The sequence below is a fragment of the Dermacentor albipictus genome, chromosome 4 (assembly GCF_038994185.2).
Source record: "Dermacentor albipictus isolate Rhodes 1998 colony chromosome 4, USDA_Dalb.pri_finalv2, whole genome shotgun sequence".
NCBI lineage: Eukaryota > Metazoa > Arthropoda > Arachnida > Ixodida > Ixodidae > Dermacentor > Dermacentor albipictus.
The window spans coordinates 173,637,502-173,654,541 of record NC_091824.1 but is presented as its reverse complement, the minus strand read 5'-3'; the positions used below and the strand labels follow the sequence as shown (position 1 = coordinate 173,654,541).

General features: G+C 43.7%; 1 protein-coding gene across 9 annotated transcripts in view; it reads right to left on the bottom strand.

The window, feature by feature from the left end:
- The window catches only part of LOC135913610 (BTB/POZ domain-containing protein 6-like), a 202,301-nt gene that overhangs the window by 75,885 nt on the left and 109,376 nt on the right, over window positions 1-17,040 (bottom strand). For 2 of the 9 annotated variants that reach the window (XM_070537834.1, XM_070537832.1), the window contains exon 3: window positions 11,803-11,938. The exons of 6 other annotated variants lie outside the window; for them this stretch is intronic. In XM_070537834.1, the coding sequence (XP_070393935.1) occupies window positions 11,803-11,865 (63 nt within the window). In that variant the 5' untranslated portion in view covers window positions 11,866-11,938. Of the gene's footprint in view, window positions 1-11,802; window positions 11,939-13,623; window positions 13,720-17,040 lie in introns of those variants that run through there. One more of the 9 variants, XM_070537833.1, reaches the window with a different exon arrangement.

The window sequence follows — 17,040 nt, the reverse complement described above, 5'->3', positions numbered from 1 at the left end:
GTGGCGCGCGCCTTGCCCGTCCTTTCGAGTTTTCGTTTCTAATTCGCAATGGCCGTTATACCCCGCAGGCAGGGCTTCTGAGGCACTTTAGGTTTTATTTATTTCCAGGCTCACCTTATTCTCGCCTCTCTCCTCACCCAGCGGGACGGCTGCAGCGAAGTGAGGAGCGTGCGTCAGGCCCCCTAGGGGGCGCCGCGTAATTAAGAGGTGCGCGCTCCTTACCGGCTAAATCACTTTTCGCTCACACTGCCCGATGACAAAAACATGTTTTCGGGCCCTTCTCTCCGAGTAGCTGCCCCCGCCACCTCCCGCTCAGTCTTCTTTCTTTTTTTTTCTTTTATGACTTGGAACTCTGCTGGTTATTCCATTCTTATAATACGGTTTCGCTTCGGAAGCCCGGCCTCCATCAAAGTGAGTTCGACTGTTTCTAGGAAAACAGAAAAAAACAAAGACAATTAAGTAAACGGACTAGCCTGGCGTGTCAATTGCAGCAGCGACTCGTTCCGAAGGAGACGGGGGCGTCCGCGACAAACGGCGCCGCGAGTTGGACGACGTCGCGTGACGCGGCGAGAACATTGAGGCCGCAGCGGCGTCAGCTTTAGAAAGTCAAATATTCTTAAGCCGCTTTACTACCATTACCTCCACTAACTACTATAGCACTCACGCTGTCAAATATCTCTTGCAAGAGACACCTCAGAAATGGGTAATTTCTTGCGACTCTATAGGGCAGCACTTCAGAGACTGCATTTTTCCCTATATCATGACTCATGAGCAGCTGACATATGAAATAAGAAAAGGTCACCATCAAGCTATCGCTAAAGGACAAGAAATTACATTGGCTACCTGGACATACCGGCAGTGCTGGTAATGACCTCGCCGACGAAGCCGCCCGGTCTGCCCATCTGAACGCCCGACCAGTGCCAATCCCCTTATCAAGAACCGACGCTGCAAGAAAGCTTCATACTGTTACTAAAGCTATGACACACAAATACTGGTCTTCTCCCAACCTCCAGAAGTGTCATCTGCATAGGTTGGATCCATCCTTAAAGCTACAAGTGCCATGAAAAATTTCCCGCTCCGAGGCGACAGTATTGTGCCGCCTCTGGCTGGGGGTGGTATTTACGAAGGCCTCCTCGTTCCGCATTGGAATGAGGGATACGCCCGTGTGCGACTCTTGCGGAACCACAGAAACAATTGAACACATCCTATGTGTCCGTCTCCACTACGACGTCGAGCGCGAAGTTCTCCGGACAGCACTGAACCGGCTGGACTCTAGATCATTTTCCGTAATGAAGATCATTGGACCCTGGCCGTACGCGTCGATGGCACAGAAAGCCACGAAAGCGCTCTTGAAATACCTCAAGTCGACAGGTCTTGGGAACCGTGTGTAGACTCGGTACGAACCTTCCACTGTGCGCGAAACCGCGCTCTCTCTCTCTCTCCTCTCGTTCTCTTCATCCCCATACCCCCTTCCCCCAGTGCAGGGTAGCAAACCGGACGTGCGTCCGGTTAACCTCCCTGCCTTTCCTGTTTTCTATTTTCTTTTTTTTTCTCTCTCTCTCTCTCACGTAGCATAATGGTCGTAGCTGTTGTAGTAGTATGGCAGTAGCGTCAGAGGCAGTGGGTGCCGTTCTTCATGATAACATTGACGCTGGTAATAGCAATGTAGTAATAAATATTCAGTTTATTTGGTTTAACGTCCCATAGCAACACATAGAGGCTATGACAGAGCTTGCGGTGAAGGACTGTTGACTTGTTCTCATAGCCTGCGATCTTTTTGACGAGTGTTCAATTGAGGGTTGATAATACATCCTTATTAAAAACTAAATGAATAAAAGGAACAATAAAAATAAGAATAAGAAAGTAAATAAACACTTGGGCTCACGACTTAGGAGTCAAATCAATTCATAAACGTGGTTGCTCCTTATAAATCCAAGGAGACTTGTGTAGGCGGGCTCGCTGTTTAAGGGCCCCATTCTTAATACCTCGACACACGGGTGCGCTTTTGGCGACGGTAGTGTCTTTCGGCGGCAATCTTTCGTCTGTCCGGTAGGCAGCAAGTTCCTCAACGTCACTTTAAAGTTCGAAGCAGCTGTGGCCACGGCTGTTGGGCACCTAATTTCATGGCAATGAACATTCGTTTGACAGCGATGCATACGTTACGCACAGCACAGCTGTCCGGTTAGTTATAGTTCACATGCCATAAGCACGCCAGCAACGCATCCAAGCAGCGCGCGTGACGGAATGCAACCCCCGCGACCGTGCAAAGCAAAGCTTTGTACGGTGCGCCACCAGGGCCATGAGTGGCACTGGCTAGCACTTCCCAGATACGCAAATACCCAAGGATGTGGAGGTGGGAACAGCCGCAGGCCGACTTTCATTCCCGTTTAGCCTCTCATTTCTACACTTCCAGTAAAAACTAGAAATAACTTCTCCTATGGCTTTCTTGGCTTCATTATCTGTTGGATTCAAATGGCTGGACTAATAACATTTAAAAAAAGACTCTTGGGCCTTTGCCGATTCTGTATACATCAACGTAACATTCAATTTGAGCTCGGCATAGCAGCGAAGCCAATAATGCGGTTAAATAGCAAAGAAAAGTCCAGCGAAAATGTATTTTAAAGCCCCGACGCTTCGGAGCCCGACCAGCTCTTTCTTCAGGGGCTGAGTAGTCGTGAGGCTCAGCAGTGCTTATATGTTACTTTTTTTTAAAGCTTCAACAATAACCAGGCCGACATCTACCAAATGTCGAACTTTGATTAGTGCGGTTACATCCGATGGCACTGTGCCAATAGTGCCTTCTCATAGTACGCGCGCGAGTTTCAGCTAGATGTCGTATAGCTTAACAGTCTTCGTCAAAAGTAGCGCAGCGTCACCCCTATCCCACGCACGGCGTTTCCCTCGGAGTTTCAAAGCCGCGTCTCTCCACGTTGCTCGATCGTGCTCTACTTTGCTCCCGGCAGCTGGTCTACGTTCCCCGCCTACCCTCGTTAAACTGCCCGCGTGCGAGGAGGAATAGACGCGGAGGGACAGTGGCGCGTGACACGGACTCAAAGGTGGGGGAGGCGCGCGGCGTTCTTTCTCGGGTTCGGGAACCGAGTCACGGGGGCGCACACTTTCCCTTCGCAGGGTCTCGCGGGTCACGCAGGTGAACAACCACCACCGCCGACACTACTCTGGCAGCCGGGTGAAGATGGAGATCGCGCGGGGGAGGAACGCATCGGGAACGCTTTCTCCACTGCATCCCTCCCAACTATCCCCGCTCGACCAGAGCACGACCAACAAAGGTATTGCCAGCACACTGACCCCGCTTCCCGACGGGGAATCCGGGCAGCAGCACGGCCGTGGCTTGCGCGGTCGTCCATTCAGAGCGGCCGACCATTGTGCAGTTGTTGTCCTCGGCGTGGATGAAAGGCGATGCCTGCCTCCTGGACCCCGCACGCAGCCACGCTGTCGACGGGAAGGCGGGGGAGCGCCGGTTTACTTGGCTGCTCGAGAAACCGGCGAGAAATTCCAGAGCGTATCCCGGGTCAAGGACCTCGGCAATCCAGAAGTCTGTTCAGGGTCGACCTGGTTGCCGGCTGATGCTTGAGCCGCCGATATGGCGATGGCGCGGAACTCGTGTAAACGGGCTGTCGCGCTTATGGGGTGGGGGTTCGGCAGTAGTTTTGTTTGCAAGAGATTTTCCTCGTGGCCGGTGTCCATGCTACCCCATCGTCCCTGCCACTTAAATTGGCTCTAGGCGGGTTTGCACTCGCCCATCAAATAGTTGAGTCCCGATGCGTCGCCGCTTACGCCTAATGGCATAATAGCTCGGAAGCGGTGCCAATGAAAGTCGGCTGCCGGATCGGACCAGTGTATGACTTTGTTCCTATCTATGGTTCCTATCCCAAAAATATCACGGTGAACGCGTTGTCAACTGGTTCGTGCCCCTGTTCTCTCAATAAGGTGTATTATCGCAGCCATATTTTCGGGCAACGACCAAGTGTTTCCAAACAGCACTCGCGCCGCATAGAGCTACATGGACAAGGATGGTTCAGCCATCGCATGAAGCTATAGTTCTGTGTTTTTGTTTTCTTCAAGCTTAGCGGTATACGAGTAACGACTTGCGTAGGCACTGAAAATGCACAGGAAACAACCAGGAGCAGCGGTTATGCTCCAAGAAACGTATACAGCATTTTGATAGGCACACAGGCGGCGTGTTCCTGCTGCCTATGTACTAAGATATACAATGTGCACATTCGCGTATACTCGAAAATGTAAAGCAAATCATGTCGTTGAAATTAATCTCAAGTTAATACTTCACAGGCTAGGCAGTACCTTAAACCCCGACAATCGACCAATCAGGGTCACTTGCTCATTCTTTTTTAAGCCTATAGGATGCTATCGCATTTGAAAAAAAAATTCACTATACAGAGTAGTCTGTGTCATACTTTAGGGGTTACAAATTGGCAATTGCTTCTTCTTTATTTATCGGGTACGAATATGTCGCTTTCGACATAATTAGGTGTCACCAAATGTGTACCAAGTGTAAGAACAAAAAATAAGAAGTAAACTTGCTGCACGAGCGTTGTGTACAGACTTCTTTCAAAAACACATTATTCTGTGTGTCAGCGCTATCTCGCCGACACACAGAATTGCGCCTTCCCTTCCCTTCACGCAAGCAGAAATTATCTGCCCCACGCAGCTCAGCGTAACCAGGTATTCTTGCTATTGATTTTGCGAACTTGCTCATAGCTTATTTATTGCAGGTGATGTGCTGGTGACGCCGAGATGCAAATGTATAGCTGTAAAGGAGTCAAAATAAGAATAAGTGAACTCGTTGCATGCTAGTTAACCGGCGGGCAACGCTTTTCATTGCACGGTCATGAACGCATGCAGTGAAGTGATGACGTGTTTTCGGCTTCATATTTCACAATATCCTGAAGTACTTATAATCTGTGCAGCAAAGAAATCAACACATAAGACATAAATGCGCGAGAGGCCGACTTTTGGTGCGGGGAAGGAAAAACAGGTGCAGGAAAAACAAATTCGGACAGAACTCATCTACCATGGTTACCTAAGCAGGCGAATTGATGAAACGTATCATGTGTGAAGCACGTAATGCAGCAGGGCCCCTGTTTCGCACTTCCCTCTACAACTTTGAATTATTTCATTTCATTTATTTACCCTAAGGGCCCAGAATCGGGCATCACATCAAGGGGGGGGGGGAGGGGATAACAACGACAAGAAACTTCAAACGGGGGTTATAAGCACAAATATCAAGACACAAATAAAGAACAGAACTGTTTTCAGCATTAAAGAGATATAGTGCATGACATAATGATCATATAATGCAATAACACAAGATCTAACTACAACACTATTAGAATAATGCAGCAAATACACGACAGTGATCAAAGATATACGCTCAAGCAGGATAACATGGTTGTTTAGAAAAGATCAGATGGTACGGCAGGTTATCTCATTAAAGGGGCCCTAAAGTGAAAAATGATTTCTTCTGCATCAGTAAATTACAGTTCTACAACACCAAAAACACCGCTCTTACAACGCTAAGACGTTTGGTAAGCCAGAAAAAGCGCAAGAACGAAATACGTGTGGCGACACCTACTTAAGCTCCCGCACCTGGGGGCTGTGACGTCTTGAATTTCGATGGCATATTGTAGGGCCTACTAATTATATATAGCGGTACAGATTGACTACATTGTGTTCTAAAGGAACCAAACAACAAACATGGCAAGTTTCGGGAACCTTTAGTCAGCCAACGCGGCCCATATGCGACAACATACTTTGGAATCCCTGACATCACGCTGACGTACCATCGCTGGGTTTCGGCGCGAAATTCAAATACTGATACTTGGACCTTCATTTTCTCATCTAATAACCAAACTATTTTTTAAAATGACTGCCTGCAGGGTTCTCAGACAATGCTTCATTAGTCTAAACTGATTTATTGTTTCGCTTTAGTGCCCCTTTAAGGTAGTTTAGTAAAGCCGATTGGAATGAATATAATTCCTTAATGAATTGCGGAAGGGTGTTCCACCCATTTATCGATAAGACTAAAGGTGATATAAATATTTTTTCTAGTTCGTGCGAAAGGTGGGTACACCTTGAGTTCGTGGTCAGGACGGGCGGCAATTTGGGCTGCTGGATGAATGAATTTGAGGGAAAATGCACTGTTACGGTAAGAAACACTGTGAATAAAGGATAATCGTGAATATTTTCTGCTTATTACGAGGGCTAAAATGCCAAGTGTTCTTTTGATGGATGACACACTGTGATAACGAGAACATGGACGCTATAACGTAAAACTATTCCAAACTTTTCTATTCCAATTCTGCAGTCAGCCCACCGCAAATGGTCAAAAACTTTTTTGGACCACCCCCACTTCACCTGTCTGTCACGCGACGTCACGAAAAGCGCGATAGCTCCCCGTCTGATATGATGTGTACACACTGAATATGCATAGTTTGACTGAACAAAACAAAAATATTTATTTCTGACTCAACGCCTTTTTTCCATTCGCCCTCGGCTATTGGTCAAAAGTTTTCGGTCTGCACCCACTTCACCTGCCTCTAACGCAACGTCACAAAACCGCAAAAACTTACCGCGTAAAAGTGACGCGTACGCGTTAAAGATACATTAATATGCCGAACAAAAGTGAATTTTATTCTGAATAGCCGCACGCTGCCCCGTTTCGAAAGGAATAAAAGATGGCTGCCACCGATCGCTCCGGCACTGGCTACTCGCCGCTGCAGAAGAGCACGGGTTTATTTGCGGGTAATAAAACTTCTTGCGTGGCCGTGTAAGGTTTTCGAGAATTTTCGGCACCTTTGCGACCTGATTCTGCCAACTCTTCTTTGCTGAGGATCCGTTTTAGCGTGATTCTTAAGCTTCCGTTGCATGCCGCCGCGATTGTCGACAGGCCACCACATGTTATAAGTAAGAGAAAGCGGACCAATCGCAGGCGCCGGTAACACCCTCTTCATCCGGTTATCGATATTCAGTGCAGTGGCTCGGCACCATCGAATCCCTCTCCACTTGAGTATGCTCCTCGCCTCTTGCGAGCCAATTAGATAAGACAAGCCACTCAATATAAGCAATGTTATTCATTTTTCAAGTAAACAAAAGGAACCTCATATGAGCGAGGGGAGTATTTCATTGGTTTGTTCAGACAAACCTGCGGGTGAACGCCCGATGCTTGCGTCGGCGGTTACGCAAATTTGACGTCAGGAGATTGGAATAAAAACATATTGGAGTAGTTTTACGTTATACGGTCCCATGAGGACGAGATTAATCTAGCGGCTTTACCTTTAATTCATTCCAGCATGTCAGTAAGGTAAGCTTGATGTGGATGTCATATGTTAGTAGCGTACTCTAATGATGACTTAATTAGCGAATTAAATGCCTGAACTTTGGTATCGGAATTAGCAATGCGTAGGCGACGTTTTAGAACTCCAAGCTTTCTAGAAGCTTTGCTAATGATTAGTTTTACATGATCATTCTATTTTAGATTGCAAGTGAACAGGACTGCTAAATATTTATTCGACGAAAGTGTTTCAACTGCAGAATTGTTAATTAGGTACTAGTTAGGCAATAAATTGAGACTGGGGCCAAGCTTAGCGTGCTAAGTTTTCTCGATGTTGATTTTCATCTTCCGTTTCCTGCACCATTCTGAAGAAGTCGTTAAATGGGGTTGCAGGGTTAAAGTGGTCGTTCTGGTTTGCTATTTCTTTATATATTACACATTAATCTGCAAAAAGACATATGGAAGACTGCACGATAGTCGGTATATCATTTATGTAGATTAAAAATAACCGCGGTCCCAGGACTGATCCTTGTGGGACTCCCGATTTGACCTGCGTGTGGTGAGATATGTAGTGATCGAGTTTAACAATCTGAAGTCTGTTGGTTAGAAAGCCCTTAATCCAGATAAATGTGTTGTCATCGAGCTGTAGGCTACGCGGTTTTGTTAGTAAACGTTGGTGGGGGGCGCGACCGAATGCTTTACAGAAGTCAATAAAAACTGCATCGATTAAAGATGACCCATTGAGGGAGCTGTGTAAATCGGTTATTAACTCAAACAACTGGGTGTTACAGGATCCGTTTTTTTTTAAAGCCGTGGTGGTTTTCAAAAAGTAGTTTATTAGATTCGGTGTGAGACACTATGTGACTGTATATAATATGCTCAAGTAATTTGCAGCAAATAGATGTAAGAGAAATGAGACGCTAATTGTTGGCGAAGTGTTTGCCTCCAGGTTTAAAGCAAGGAATTACATGCGCAATCCTCCACTCATCAGGAAGAAGTCCAGTGTCCAATGACTGTTGAAAGATTAGTGATAAAAGGTAAGATGAATTATCTCATGTTAGCTTCAAAAGTTTTGCGCTGATACCATCTGGCCCAGGGTCAGTTTTGCATGGAAGGCTCTCCATTGTGCGTGCCATGCCTGTTTCTATTATCGAGATGGGTGGAGACTCGTGCAGTATTGCTTTCACTTGAAGCCTCGTAGATTGTAGCGGCAGCTCGTCAGAGAAGACCGAAGCAAAATGCTGATTGAAATTTTCAGCAGATTCTTCTATCGACGGTAGGTCACGATTTTCACATTTGAGTTGCACGCTGGTTAGCTTTTCTTTCGGGTTTAGTACCCGCCTAAGTTTTCCAGGGTCGGTAATCATCAAATTGGGCAAAGTACAGTTAAGGTATTCGTTTTTAGTTTCATTGATTAAGGTCTCTGTAAACTTTGACAGCTCTCTGTAGTTTTCCCAGTCTAAATTGGTATGTGATGTCCAAGCATTTCTAAACGCTCGTTTTTTCGTGTTAATATTTCTCTTGACGTCACGTGTGAACCAAGGCTCGTCTGCTTTGGACGGGAGAGCTGATTTTGGCACACAGCAGTGTTTCATTTTTTTTTTAAAGCAGTCTCTATATAAAGACCAGTTGTCGTTAACTGATCAGCTTGCGAAATTGTGCAGGAATTCGGCCACAAAAGTCGTGAACATGCTCTCCATTTTGGCAATATCTACGCGAGCATAGCCTAGTACTGTTTTCGTTTCTTTTGTTTTCTTTGGTCGTTATACCTCCATAGTGCAGTGAACGGCCCTGTGGTCACTTATTTCTACAAGAACAAGAGCGTTTCTGTATTCAAGATGGTTACTAAATATCAGATCTAGAATATTTTCGCCTCACGTAGGGTTTCTTTATTAATGGGGAAAGTTTATGAAGGTGTACAGTATGCAGAAAGTGAAGTTATTCTTGGCAACGGCAACGATAGTTCGGCAACGATAGTTCATTATCAGCAACATGTTCGGTGAGCCACGCTTCTGTACCAATGATGATTTCAACATCACACACGTGTATCAGTGCTTTTAAGATATCAACTTTGTTAATAATATTTGGGGTTTTACGTGCCAAAGCCACTTTCTGATTATAAGGCATGCCGTAGTGGAGGACTCCGGAAATTTTGACCACCTGGGGTTCTTTAAAGTGCACCTAAATTAAGCACACGGGTGTTTTCGCATTTCGCCCCCATCGAAATGCGGCCGCCGTGGCCGGGATTCGATCCCGCGACCTCGTGCTCAGCAGCCAAACACCATAGCCACTGAGCAACCACGGCGGGTCTCAACTTTGTTAAGTAAGCTTAGGAAGTTTGCCAGGAACAATGAAACATTATGCGCAGTTGGTTTGTAGTGAACCGCTGCGGCTGGTCATTTATGCAAGGGATTGCTTGTTTTAGTCCCTAGAACGACAGAATTACACAATGATGAGCAAAACGAGAACAAGGTGAAAGCAGGAGCCAACGTTTCGAGAAGTGGACTTGTCTTCTTCAAGGCGTAGGGGTGGATTTATGCATACCCTATGGGTATGCATAAATCTGGTCATATGGGTGTTCTCCCTGACCATTTTTTTGTTTGTTTAAGTTGTTCCTTATAGCTTGTAAATCTACCGATCATCTACGTTTACACTATTATAACGATTAAATGCCTTAACTTCGCAAATTACGCATTTTTGTGCAGATGCAAAGAATTACACTTTTGGCGTGACAGACAGTTTTGCCGGGGAACTCGCCAAAGGATGCTTACACATTAATATGTGATATCAAATAATATGTGCTCAGATGGTACCCTGGACATTTTAGACGACGAAACAAACTTATCCGAAGACGCAGACAAGGTAGTCTGCATTAACATATATTATATATCTGTATTTTATGAATCATTTCAGGGTGAAAGTCCGTCTGTCATCGCTGGCATTCTTGTTTCCGCAGATGGTGTGTGCTATTTCTTGAATGCCTTAATTTGAACTGAGCTTTAAGGCCTGACACCATTTGCTATCACTTATTGATGAGATGCGCAAATAGTCTTGGCACTATTTCTTGCTATTTTAGATCAGTAACTCCAACCTGAATGGCAGTTTATGCTAATGTAGTCCGAATACTAAAGTCCGGTAATGAAAATAGCCTCACTAATTACAAACCAACTTCTGTGACAAGCATCTACGGCAGAACCACTCAGCATATAATCTATAGTAGTATTATAAAACATTTGGAATCCAATAATTTATTTTCTTTATTTCAACATGATTCTAGGTGCGGCTTATAGTGTGTGACACAAATGTATGAATTTTCTCATATCTTGAGTTATACTATCTTCAAGTTGATTCAGCATTTCTAGATTTTCAGAGGGCATGTTATATTGCTGCACACACTCTTTTATTGCATAAATATTCATTATTAGGTTTGCCTGCTTCTGTTTTTGATTGGTTGAGTAGTTGCCTGTCTTGTATAGAACATTATGCTGACGTAAACTGTTCTTCTTCGATGTTGACATGACTCCGGGGTGCCACCGGGTTCAGTGTTAGAACTGCTACATTTTTTTCGCTTATGTTAATGATTTGTCCGAACGGTTAACCTGAAATTTCAGGCTGTACGCGTATGATTTTATCATTTATAGATCTATACAATGCATGGTTGATATTGATGCCTTACAACGCGATCTTGACAATTTTCCCCCTTCTGCTGTAATGCCATATTGGCGCTGCAAGATATAATGGATAAATATGTTGCTTCGGTGGTGCAAAAAAAAGAAGGAAAATATGCATGAATTTTAAGTAAGTGTTGCTATATTAATTTTAATAGGAAAAGCAAACCCTAGCTTCGATTCTTGTTATAGCGCGTCTGGTAGTCCGTATTCCGCCCGAGCTTCCACCACGTGACTGCACCCTTCTAGTTCGTCTATGGCTTGGAGTAGCATTTTCAAATGCGCACTCATTTCTTATCGGAATGTCCAACAGCCCACTTTGTGACTTCAGACGCCGCAAGGCAGCTTCGACACCTGGCACGCAGTCTCACACTGACCGGCTGGAACTCGCCAAACTTACGACTTACACGACTGCATCGACTAAACCCCTCCCTGCAACTCCGACCTCCACTCGGAATTCCGCGACGTGAAGCTGCGCTTCTCTGTCGCCTTTGGTTAGGAGTTGCCTTCACAAAGGCATACTTTACATTAATTGGAGTGGCTGACAGTGCAGCATGCGAGGTCTGTGGCGCCGAAGAAAACATCGACCGCCTGCTGTGCCACTGTCCACGATACACCCCAGAGAGACAAGAACTTGCCAAAGCTTTCCAAAAACTGGACAATCGGCCACTTTGTGTGCAAATGCTGCTGGAACACCGCCCCCACCGCCCATCGGCCCATAAAGCGGTGAAGGCGCTTTTGTGCTTCTTAAGGACGGCGGGCTTGTGCGACCATCTGTGACTATTAATGCAATTTCTGTAAGACCACACACGTCAGCGAACTCACCGCAGTTGCCTTCTTTCCGTCACTCCTCTCTCTCCCTGTTATCTTTGTTTTCCCCTTTCCCATTCCTCCGGTGTAGGGTAGCCAACCGGACGTGGTTCTGGTTAACCGCCATGCCTTCTACTTATATCTTTCCCTCCTGCGGGTGCAATGAAACAATCGCGCACCTTCTTTGTCAGTGCCATCGTTTCAACCCGCTAAGAGCTGTCCTCCCAGCCAACCTATAGACAAACTAGACAAGCGGCCAATGACAGAAAACAAGATCCTTGGAAACTGGCCTACGCTAACATCAACCGGATCGGCTGTGAAGGCACTGCTGCGGTATTTAAAAGACACTGGACTTTGTGACAGATTGTGACTTCACTGTGTGACGCAGGATTGTACGGTGACACTGCATAACACCAGGAACGCCTTTGCGGGCTGCGTGACAGTGCCCACAGAAACAGTTTGTGTGTACGTGCGTTCTTTTTCTTTTTTCTTTTTTTAAACCCTTCTCTCTCTCACCTATCGCATCCCCTTGCCCCTCCCCCAGTACAGGGTAGCCAACCCGATATAATCCCTGGTTAACCTCCCTGTCTTTTCTTTGCCTTCCTTTCTCTCTCTCTCTCTCTCTCTCTCTGAACATTTAAATACGTTTTCGTGTCTATTTCTCTTCTGACTGATATTTGAATAAACATATATGCTATAGATCTGGTAAAACCAAGGGTGTTTTAAATTTTATTAAACGTAATTTCAGATCTGCCCCAAATAGCCTTGAAGAAACATTGGATATCCCTAATGTGTGTGACCAATCCTTGAATATGCCTGTACAGTATCGGATCTTTATGGCCAAACGCTAATCCATAAGCTTGAACGCGTACAAAACCATGCTGCATGTAGTCTTCATTACAGCAGCAATTCCAGTATAACTCACGTTAACAGCGAACTAGGTTTGAAAGCTCTTCAGCAACGAAGAAAATTATTGCGATTAAAGTTTTACTCCTCCATTTTAATAATGAAACTGGTATTAATAACGGTTTCTACATTATGAGTCCCTACTATATATTGCACAGATATGATCATGCTAAAAAGGTACGAGAAATAAAATGTCGTATGAATGTAGTTGCGCATTCATTATTTTTCTTTTTTAGGTTTAGCAAAAGGAATAAGTTGGAAGCGAGTGTTATGGGTATTCCCGAAAATATGGTTTCCTCATCCTTGTAAAATGTGTGCTTTAGTTGAATGTGTAGTGACAGTTGTGCCTGTTCCCATGATTCAATTATTGCTATTTTTTCGACCCCTCTACAATAATACGCAAGAGGGCAATGTAGGCTCCTAAATAAATAAATAAATAAATAAATAAATAAATAAATAAATAAATAAATAAATAAATTCCAGAATACGCGAACTTCAGGATCGGCCTGTACTATTTGGTGAGATAGCTTGTTATCTGGAAAGAAAAGTGTCTACGCTATGCCAAGAGTGCTATACACATCGAAAAACAAAAACAAACAAAAAAAACGCGCTATACACTCGTACTTGGCAGAATGTGTGCAATCGGGCTGCTCGCGACGACATCTTCGGATACACCCGCTACCTTGAATAGTAACAAACTGCAGCTTTCACATTTTCATGTCGATAATTATCTAACATTGTGACACTGGTAATTGTTTCTCACGTGAACCACGTCGGCGTCTGCTTTCTTGCGGTTTGAGAAGTAAGATGAAGGGGAAGCGTCACTCATAAGTAATTCTGCGCGTATTGCGCGGTTGTTGCGTGGCTGTTTGCAACGTGTCTTGACAAACGAGTAAGGGCTTTCATTCAAAGTGACAATCAACAACGCACCTTACTCGTCCGGCTCGACGCGCAGTCCTCAGATACATTGGATGGAAATGACAAAGGTCACGGCGTGAGGTCGACACATATCTCTGACTGCCTTTCCGGCACTTCGTCTTCTAAAGACCTTTATAGAGCAATAATAATAATAATAATAATAATAATAATAATAATAATAATAATAATAATAATAATAATAATAATAATAATAATAATAATTTTTTTATGTGCCACAAGAAAAAATACATAGTAAGCGGGCCTGTCGAAGCCCAAATGGCTTGTGTGACTAGGCCCGGCAGTGCCGGCAACAGCGATGAGATCAGTGTATGTACATACATGCGTAACCTTAGTGCCGACAAAACATTGTGCAAACAAAATGAAAATTAAATACATGTTAGTACAATGTAGCGTGAACATATTTTCACGCTTATATAGATGAAAAACAGAAAATTTGATACATGGTAGTCTAACATAGTGAACATTTTTTTTATGCTTACATAGAACAAAAAACAAAAATTAAAAAAAGGTATGGCAACGTAATGAACATTTTTGTAAGCTCATAAAGATATACAGGTTAATACAACCAAATTACTTCAATTAAACACATACCCATACATAAAAGAAAACTGAAATGGAAGATGACATCTTCTTTAAAACCTTTTTTGACTGAACCGAGAAAAATTCGTCAGGTAGATAATTAAAGATTTTGGACACATAGACGCATCGCCGTGCCTCGCCATACCGAGTTGACGAACGAGGAACATTAAAACGAATGTTGTCCCTCAAAAGTCGAGGAGCTACATATTTTTCTCTGAATTGGTCGTTCCAAAAATGACGAAGAACAACAGTTTGCTTAAATAATGACTGAAATGAAGGAAAACCTAACGCGGAAAATGAATTGTCCCCTGACATCTGGCCGCTGCCATAGGCAACACTTTTCAATATATTTTTTAGTAAACTGTCAATTCTCATCTGCCATCTCAATGCGCAGAAAGCCAAAACGGTGATTCCGTATCGCAAGATGCTGTATGCGAGTGCATGCACTATGGTTTTCTTTACCGATACTGGCGTTAAACCTTTTATATTAAAAAGCAACCAAGCGACACTCCTAAGTTTGCCAAACAGATATGCCAGATGATACTGCCACGACACGCTGCTATCAATAAATAAACCGAGATATTTCACAGAGTCTACATACTGAACAGGGGTACATGTACATGAAATGCAGTGCTGGTCATGCAAGAATACTGGAATGTTTATTGCTGTGGTCTTTAAGTGATTTCTAAAACATATTAACTGTGTCTTCCTGATATTTACATTAATACAATTTTTCGCAAACCAGTGCATTACACTGTGTATTGTATTTTGCAGGCGCCCACAGCCTTTTCATAATTTATATGCTTTGTTAATATAACCGTATCGTCAGCATACTGATAGATAGTGCTTTTAGAAATTACTAGAGGAAAATCGTTTACGAATATGTTAAATAAAAGAGGTGATAAAATTGAGCCCTGGGGAACACCGGCTGTAAGCCATTGCTTGCTACTGACGGTTTCCTTGTCACCCATAACTATCTATGACCTACCACACATGTAGTTTCGCAGTACCCTGTGGAATGGTCCTCTGAATCCCATTAAAGTTAATTTCTCTAGTAAAATGTTATGATTCACTGTGTCAAAAGCTTTCGCTATTTCTAGAAATAGCACACAGGTGAATAAGTTGTTTTCAAATGCAGAATATACTTCATCTGAGAATTCTTCCAATAGGACTGTGGTACCTCGATTCACAACAAAACCAAACTGTCTGGGCGATAAAATTGAAAACTTCATTAAGAAAGACATCATGCATTCGTAAAGGAATTTTTCTAGTATTTGGGAAAGTACCGGCAAAATTGAGATTGGCCGATAGTTTTCAATGTTATCCTTCCTGCCTCCTTTATAGAGTGGCTTAACTATAGCCGTTTTCAGAGTCTCGGGAATTACTGCAGTTTCTAAAAAGCCATTGATTAAATAAAGCAAGATGTTAGCAAGCACATCGAAGTTTCTTCGCAGAGTGCCTACAGATATGCCAGCTATTCCTGGTGGTTTATTTTGCCGAAAACTAAAAACCAGTGCCAACCAATAATAATAATAATAATAATAATAATAATAATAATAATAATAATAATAATAATAATAATAATAATAATAATAATAATAATAATAATCCTATTTATGTCCACTGCAGGACGAAGGCCTCTCCCTGCGATCTCCAATTACCCTTGTCCTGCGCCCACCGATTCCAGCTAGCACCCGCAAATTTCCTAATTTCGTCGCACCAACTAGTCTTCTGCCGTCCTCTACTGCGCTTCCCTTCTCTTGGTATCCATTCTGTCGCCCTAATGGTCCAACGGTTATTTAATCTGCACATTACATGACCTGCCCTCTTTTCTCTTAATGTCTATTAGAATATCGTCTATGCCCGTTTGCTCCTTGATCCAAACCACTCTCTTTCTCCCTCTTATGCCTAGCATCGCTCTTTGCGTGGTCCTTAACTCGTTGTCAAGCTTCTTTGTCAGTCTCCAAGTCTCTGCGCCATATGTCAGCACTGGTAAAATGCACTGATTTTACACCTTCCTTTTCAATGATAATGGTAAGCTTCCAGTCTGGAGCTGACAATCTCTGCCGTATGCGATCCAACCCATTTTTATTCTTCTATGAATTTCCTCCTCATAATCAGGATTCCCTGTGACTAATTGACCTAAGTGAACGTACTCCTTCACAGACTCTAGAGGCTGACTGGCGATCTTGAACTCTTGTTCCCTTGCCCGGCTATTCATCATTATCTTTGTCTTCTGCATATTAATCTTCACCCCTATTCTTACACTTTCCCCGTCAAAGTCCTCAATCATTTGTTCTAACTCATCCGCAGTGTTGCTGAATAGAACAATGCCATCGTAAACCGAAGGTTGCTGAGGTATTCGCCGTCGATCCTTACCCCAAATCTTCCCAGTTTAATAGCTTGAATATTTCTTCCAAGCACGCAGTGAAGAGCATTGGAGAGATTGTGTCTCCTTGTCTGACCCCTTTCTTTATAGGTATTTTCCTGCTTTTCTTGTGTAGAATTAAGGTGGCTGTGGAATCTCTGTAGATAGCTTCCAGTGTATTTACGTAAGCGGTCTGTACTCCTTGATTATGCAACGCGTCTATGACTGCTGGTATCTCTACTGAATCAAATGCTTTTTCATAATCTATGAAAGCCATATAAGGAGGCTTATTGTACTCTGCGGATTTCTCGATAATCTGGTGAATGATATGGATGTGATCCACTGTAGAGAAACCTTGCCTAAAGCGAGCCTGCTCCCCTGGTTGACTAAATTTCAGTGTTATCCTTATTCTATTGGAGACTATGTTGGTAAATATTTTATATAATACTGGGAGTAAGCTA